Source organism: Anguilla rostrata, unplaced genomic scaffold (assembly GCF_018555375.3).
Source record: "Anguilla rostrata isolate EN2019 unplaced genomic scaffold, ASM1855537v3 scaf0934, whole genome shotgun sequence".
NCBI lineage: Eukaryota > Metazoa > Chordata > Actinopteri > Anguilliformes > Anguillidae > Anguilla > Anguilla rostrata.
The window spans coordinates 146603-154639 of record NW_026986305.1 but is presented as its reverse complement, the minus strand read 5'-3'; the positions used below and the strand labels follow the sequence as shown (position 1 = coordinate 154639).

Genomic DNA, 8037 nt, shown 5'->3' with positions numbered 1-8037 from the left:
TGACAGCCGTCTGCACAACAGAGACATTAATGAGATTAATTATCATTATTAATATTCACCTCATTATGTGTGTGAGAGAGAAAGCTGTCATAGTACCTCTGTGTGTGTGTTTGTGTACATGTGTGTTTTTGTTTGTATGTTTATGTGTGTAAGAGAGAAGTCACTCTCTCACACACACACACACACACACACACACACAGCAGAGTGTGTATCTATGGAAAGTGTTCCGTGTCGATACAAACTCACATTTCCTGGGTCCTGGTTTGGTCCTGTTCTCTCCTCCATGGTCCATACTGTAAGAACAGCAGAACAGAATTCTGAATTTTAACCATCCTTTATTTCCACTCTCAACACACCAATGACATCACAAATAAAAACAAAGACACAATAAAACACAAAACCAAGATCACATGAACAAAACACAAATCTGTGACAAAGGACACTTATTCCATTCCCTCACCCTATTCCATGGGCAAAAATAGCTCCCCTCCCTCCACTGAACATTAAACACCCTTATAACACACACTGTGAAACACACTCAGGTTCTCCATTGCTTTGCAATACTGAAACTCCATCATCACTGTGTCCCTGATCAAACCCCTAACTACAACAACCACATCTTATTTACTGCAGTGATCCCATGCAGCACCCTCCACTGGAGATCCCCTCTTGGGTAACGCTGGTTTGTACAATGCCCACCATGCCCGCCCCCCCCCCCCAAATCCTTCTGTGTGTGTGTGTGTCTGAGGTGCAGTGTGGAAACTCTTTCTACGTACAGCAGTGTGAGTGTGTCCAGTTTAGTAGCAGACAGCGCTCTCACTCCTGAGTCTCCTGGGTGATTGTATCTCAGGTCCAGCTCTCTCAGGTGTGAGGAGTTTGAACACAGAGCTGAAGCCAGAGAATCACAGCCTCTCTGTGTGACTCTACAGCCTGACAGCCTGCAGAGAGAAGGACAAGCACACCTTACACAGATTAATATAAACTAACAGGGCTGTGTGTGTCAAACACATAGCAGTGTGTTACACACCTTACACACATTAATACATTACATTACATTACAGGCATTTAGCAGACGCTCCAGAGCGACTTACACAACTTTTTTTACATAGCATTTTACATCGTATCCATTTATACAGCTGGATATATACTGAAGCAATTTTGGTTAAGTACCTTGCTCAAGGGTACAACGGCAGTGTCCTTACCCGGGAATCGAACCTGCGACCTTCCGGTTACAAGTCCAGTTCCTTACCCACTGTGCTACACTCCGTAATCTAAACTAACAAGGCTGTGTGTGTCAAACACATAGCAGTGTGTTACACACCTTACACACATTAATATAAACTAACAGGGCTGTGTGTGTCAAACACATAGCAGTGTGTTACACACCTTACAGCACATTAATATAAACTAACAGGGCTGTGTGTGTCAAACACATAGCAGTGTGTTACACACCTTACACACATTAATTGTCTTCAACCTTCCCAAGTTCTCCCACGTCACTCCCCTGGCTACCAGTCGCTGCCAGGTTCAGGTTCAAAATCCTGACCCTCACCTACACTGCAGCCAACAGGATGGCTCTCGTCTACTTGCAGCACATGATTAAATCCTATACGCCCACTTGACCACTGCCTTGCACTCCCTGCCATCCGGGTAAAGGGTTCTATCTAGTGTCTACCACAGAGCTTCTCCACCCTAGCTCTCCAGTGGTGGAACGAACTCCCTGTTCCTCTACGAACCTCTCCCTCACTACCCATCTTCCGCCGTGGTGTGAAGACGCATCTCTTCAGACTATACCTGGACTAACTAATTATCACCACTCTGTAGATCATTTCTATCACTTAAACCCCCCTATTTCTACACATGTACCTCCCGTGCCACTGATGTTACATGTACCTCCATCCAGCACTTATTGTGCCTTGTATCATTGTCTAGATGTTGTTGCTTGTAATGCCTCCTAGTTTGACTTCGCATAGGTTAGGTCAGAGTAATGTTCACTGTGTGAACTGGGCTTAATGTGTTCATGGCTATGAATAACTGTACAAAGTATTGTGTCTTATCGGACCTGTGTTTTGTAGTTGTTCCAGTTACCTTTTGTATGCACTTATTGTACATAGACGGAGTGTAGCACAGTGGGTAGGGAACTAGACTTGTAACCGAAAGTTCGCAGGTTCGATTCCCGGGTAGGACACTGCCGTTGTACCCTTGAGCAAGGTACTTAACCGAAATTGCTTCAGTATATATCCAGCTGTATAAATGGATACAATGTAAAATGCTATGTAAAAGTTGTGTAAGTCGCTCTGGATAAGAGCGTCTGCTAAATGCCTGTAATGTAATGTAATGTAATGTAATACATAGCTTTGGATAAAAGCGTCTGCCAAATGAATGTAATGTAATATAATATAAACTAACAAGGCTGTGTGTGTCAAACTAAAATAACATGAATGTGGAATGAGTCATTATCAAACCCATTTGAGTTTACACCCCACTGTGTAAACAGGACTAATTCATTTTCCTCATTCATTTGTGTAGAGTCGAATTCTACCAAGAGGAAGAACAGGAACATGCCGTTTCAGTTCTGTGGAGTGTCTGTTTTCACATTAGAAACATTGACATCAGTGTTGTATTTAGTCACATTGTAGCCCTAATTTATTGAAGGGGTGTGTGTTTGTACTCACCCCAGTCTCTGCAGTTTACAGTGTGGTTCCTCCAGTCCAGCAGAGAGAGCTATCACTCCTGAATCCTGCAGCTCGTTGTCTCTGAGCTCGAGATTCCTCAGCTCTGAGTGAGGAGAACGCAGGACTGAGGCCAGCACATCACAGCAGCCCTCTGTGAGATTACACCAACCCAGCCTGTGGAGAGACCACACACACACCACACACACACGCACAAATTCACAGTTGTGACACTGTACACCTTGGCAGTTGATATATATGTACCTACACATTTCTGAAATGTACACACAAAAACAGGGAGGGGTGTGTGTAAATTAAGTTCATAAAGTATTCTGACTAATCCACAAAAGTCTAAGGCAATTACTGGGCTCTAATAACCCTTTCCATGTGATTAATTTATCTGATTTGCAAACATATTAATTTAATCTGCAAACACAAAAAACAGCATTTTTGTGGTGCACTTTACCTCACCTGACATGTTCTTCAGTTCATAAACGTCTATACATTTCAAAGATGCTCAATATTGATCACTATGAATAGATAAATATAACTGTTAATGTACAAGTAGAACCCATTAGCTAAATACATTACTGTTATCCAGAGGAGGCTGGTCCATAGACACAGAGGAGATTGCTCCTCTTCTATTTTTGAGAGGCAAGAGGGAGATCAAAATATAAAAAAGAGTAATTGGTTGAAATAAACCATTACCAAATCTCAGTATCATTTTAAAAATATTTTTTCTCTCTTTGGAAAAAATCCATTATTGAAATTATGATTAAAATGGTTCAACACCTGCAGGCAAGAGGGGAAAGGGCAGTCTGTGTGAATCGGTGGTGGGAGGCAGAGGAGGACGGGCTCCTGCTGTCCTCCTTAGGGCGGGATCTTATATCAATTTAATGTACTTCATTTTTTTCATGCTAATCTGTTATTGGCAAAAACACGTAATAGGAGGACGTCCTCCCCAACCAATCAACAACCAGAATACAATATTGACATCGCGTTGGTCCAATTATAATTTCCAAATTTCATCTTCAATTCTCTACCACTGTATTGTATTATAACGTGCAAATTGCGAACTACTTTTAAAACACATCACTAAAAAATTACATTTTATTGAAGCCTTTTCAACCAGAGGAGGCTGGTCCATAGAGGCAGAGGAGGTTGTACAAATTTCCTTTTTTCAGATTTACGTTTCCCTTTTTTATCGAGCAGTAGCTAGCTACTTGCGTTAGCCAACGCAACAGTTAGCTTGTAACTGCTCTGAGGGACTGAGCTAACGGCGAGAATGGATTTTGGGGAGATTGGTGCTGCTATTGCTAACGAGGCAATTAACGGCAGCGTGAGTGAGGGGGTCACAGAGAGGCATGGACGCAGACGCAGAGAGTGGGATGGGGAAGAACATCTTGTGGATCACTTGTTGTCATAGCCTGTCAGTACTCCCTCATGGACTTTGTGTTTTTGTCTCCCCCTATCTGTCAGTGTGTATTGTCACATGTGGTTTGGCTTGTTTCCTTCCATGTGCTCTGGACTCCGCCCCCCACCTGTTATCCCTTATCCCACTCACCTGTTCCTTGTTCTCTCATTACCCTCTGCCTATTTAAGACTGCATGCCTCACTTTAGTTTGTCAGTTCGTCTCAGATTGCTCCTGTGTGTTTTCCCAGCCTGTTTCGTATGATAAGTTTTTTCGTGTATGACTTCTGCCTGATTGTTCTGACCTCGATTTCGCCTTATGGATTTTTGGATTGTTTGCCTGACTGCTTTGTCTTTACCCGTGCTTGATCTCTGCCTGTCCCTGGATTTTGTCTCTGCCTGCTGTTTTGGAACTGACCCTGAATAAACTGTTTGGAACAGAATTCTACCTTGGTCTGCGATTGAGTCCCTACCCGTGTCGTGACATAGCCATTCCACAGTTTGGATTACGCAGCAGGTGAGGATCAAGACTGATGGACGACCAGCTCCACAGATAACCATGATCAAAAATGCTAATTCTAGTGACACATTATGCACACACGAGGTTCATTCCCATCCAGAGCCCGCAGTGATTAGACGTGTCTTTCCCTCTCGTTCACTTGGCCCCTTTTTTATATTCATCTTTTGTTGTAATATGATATGTAGGCCTAAACCACGACGGGCTGTCCCGTTATTGGAAAATAATGAAGGGTCGCTTGACCAGCCCCGAAGTAGGCTACATTATTTTCCAATAACGGGACATCCCGGAAGGGTTTATTCCACATGCAACGGGTTACCAACAATGACTATATATGGTTACTTTTATATTTATTGATTTCTATCGCTTTAATTAGAAAGTGAAATATTCTTCCGCGGGCGTTTGGGCATATTATTTTACCATTGTCAAGCAGAACTCTGGTTGGGTTCCATTTGCACCGTTTTTAAGCAAAAACCTCTGGGCGTTAATTCTATGAAAACAATCATTCTATCAAGAAAAAATAGTTCCTTCTCGCTTTATACCATATACAGTTAGCACCAATTTTGGTCATTTTTGTCATCACATTTAATAAAACTGCATGAAACCATAAGTCAATCAAATTAATCTCCCTAACAGTGTCTTGCTTTTTTAAATGGTGTGGTCGCGCAATGTAGACATAGCGTCTTAGGGGCATGCTTATCCCGGCTAGCTAGCTAGCTAACTATTGAATTGTATTCAAAACAGTGGTTACGCGTTCACAAACATACGGATGAAAATGCGTCCCATAGCCATGAGTTAAATGCGGAACGCCTATTCTACTGTCCAAATAAGGGACGATTCCGATTTGCGCGATGGCTGGCAACCGTAAATAACAGTAACTAGAAATGTGATTCAAGGTTGCCATCAATTGTGAAATTGAACATTGAAAAGTAAAGGGGATGTAACAACAATTCAAAAGCGAAAGAATAAAAAAAGTTTTTTTAAAACGAATTATACAGTCTGTCAGTGTTTTTTACATTAATTTTAAAATATTCTTTAAGGTGAAATGAAATCGCATTCAATACAAAATTGCTCTCTTCCTTATTTACCTCTAGCCAAAGTAACGTGCCTAACCAGTGCTGCTTTTAAATGGCTGTGGGTCGGTGTACCACCATGACAGCTCACTCTGAGCTGTTAGCTGTACTACTAGTTCAATTGTATTCAAAACAGATAGTTACATAACCAATTTTGTATAAACAATAACGCAAACAGACATTTTCATCAAACAACATGGCCCTCAAGTTGACACCTGTTGCTGTTCTTCTAAGTTCAGCTTTCGCTTTGACTCACAGGCACGAGTTAGCTAGCCACTAGCCGGCACAACCTACCTTAACGTTACTTCATGAACCAACCTAGCTAGCGGAGCCAGTGAGGAACTAAGCAGCTAACTGTCACAGACAGCTTAAATATATACACCCGTATATAAAATAACATGAAGGTTTTATCTAAACAGTCATGATATTATTGGTCAGACCTGCGATATTGTACCTGCTAGCAGCTGAAACAGTGCCGGAGCCCTGTACGAGCTGTGCCACACTTCAGTTCATCTGGCACGATCTCCCAGCAATGCAACTTTACCACGGTATCAACTGGAATTACACTGCCGCGCCATCTAGTGGCTGTATTAGAACACCACAACTGCTTATTGTCACTGCTGGTAGACACTAGATTTTTAAAAGCGTGGTATCTTCTGAAAATTCCACACATTGCACCTATTTTCTGCGTGTCCTTGCCCTATAATCCATCCATTCATTTTATTCTCGCAGCTTTTGCGAATATAACAGGTTAATTATTGTGTTACATTTAATTATTATTGTAACCATGATAATAACAATGACAAAGCCTGATTTATTAAGTCATTTTTTTCTTTTAAAACCCCTTATCAACATGTTTGGTAGACCTTGTGGAGTAATATAAACTGCACAAAAAATTGAATAAGTGGGGGCATTTGAAAGTTATTAGAATACTTATCTAAGAAAAACTCCTGTAAATGATGTTATTCTTTAGATGATATCAGCTAGAGCCAGAAAATTGATCTCTGAATCAGACTATTCCACACAGCATGACTGCTTACAATGGTGTAATATCCAGACTATAACTTGGGACACAGAAGAGTGACTAAGCTAAACAATGTAACTCTGCATCTAAACAGCAGCTCACAGTTCAGATGGACACTCTCCCACCAAGTTGTAAACACATACCCTGCCGACGAGTTAATGCCTGGTTTTACCAGCAGAATAAAATACCATTTTATTCACAATCCTTTCAGAAACACCACAATCCTGCAGCACACACAGGTGTGTGATGAAGGAGTAAAACTCACCTTCATCAAAAGGTCAGGGTGTGAAAGAGAGTGGGGTAAATGTATGGATTTCATTAGAGTTCATAGCAGGTAGGGAATAATGGAGATGGATGAAGACTGCAATATGTGACAGACCTGAAACATTTTACTATATAGGTGGTCAATCTTTTACCATGTCAATCAGACATTCAGCATCCAGTCATCACCTGTGACCTGATACTACAGACTCCACCGAAACCTTAAATTCTGTTCAGAACCACAAACCTGGCAACCCTCAAAAGGTTTTATCCTGCTTTTATTTGCTTGTTGTGATAGAGGAGTAAGGTATGTATGGCAAAGAAATAATGCTGGTGGACAGAGGAGTAAACTGAGAGAGAAAGAGCGTTTTAATATTTCACTGAATAGAACCATAATCACAAATTATATTTAGTTAAGATCACACAATACACAGCACTACTCACCCCAGTCTCTGTAGTTTACAGTTTGGACTCCTCAGTCCAGCACAGAGCAGGTCCACTCCTGAATCTCCCAGGTTATTGTAGCTGAGGTCCAGATCTCTCAGGGGTGAGTTTGATGACTGGAGAGCTGAGGCCACAATATCATAGGACTTCCATGTGAGATTGCAGTTGTTCAGTCTACAAAGAAGAGTTAATATATTCAAGTAAAGAAGAATTATTGTCACTCTTCATTAAAATCAGCATAAATGATTGTATAAAAGAAACAATAAACCGAATGAATTCACTTTTCTGCTCAAACATCTGTAGAAACTGCTTACTTTCATTTTAATAAAACAATTACTATAAAAAAACTTTTATTTTTCTCAAAAACTTAGGGGTCAAAATTATTGACACCCCTAAAGAGTATTTAAAATAAAACCAAACAAAGTGGCATCTAAAGAAATTTTACTAAAAAAAATTGATCTCAGTCCCCCGGAACTGTATTGCTGCCTTTCACAATTTCCTGTTTCACTGGGGTACAAATATGAGGTTGCACAAATGTAAAATCTCTTTGTCATCCATCACTATGGGCTAAGGGATCAGCTGAGGCCGCCTCAGGACCCCCTGGTGCTGCACACTGCTAAGGGATCAGCTGAGCC

At 41.2% G+C, this 8037-nt stretch overlaps 1 protein-coding gene across 13 annotated transcripts in view; it reads right to left on the bottom strand.

The window, feature by feature from the left end:
- Positions 1 to 75: 75 nt before the first annotated feature.
- The window catches only part of LOC135246809 (NACHT, LRR and PYD domains-containing protein 12-like), a 140719-nt gene continuing 132757 nt past the window's right edge, over positions 76 to 8037 (bottom strand). For 7 of the 13 annotated variants that reach the window (XM_064320086.1, XM_064320083.1, XM_064320085.1 and 4 more), the window contains 4 exons: positions 7403 to 7576; positions 2676 to 2849; positions 777 to 938; positions 77 to 293 (listed from right to left, as the gene is read on the bottom strand). In XM_064320086.1, the coding sequence (XP_064176156.1) occupies positions 161 to 293; positions 777 to 938; positions 2676 to 2849; positions 7403 to 7576 (643 nt within the window). In that variant the 3' untranslated portion in view covers positions 77 to 160. Of the gene's footprint in view, positions 294 to 776; positions 939 to 2675; positions 2850 to 7402; positions 7577 to 8037 lie in introns of all 13 variants that reach the window. The other 6 variants (XM_064320081.1, XM_064320080.1, XM_064320077.1 and 3 more) reach the window with 1 other exon arrangement.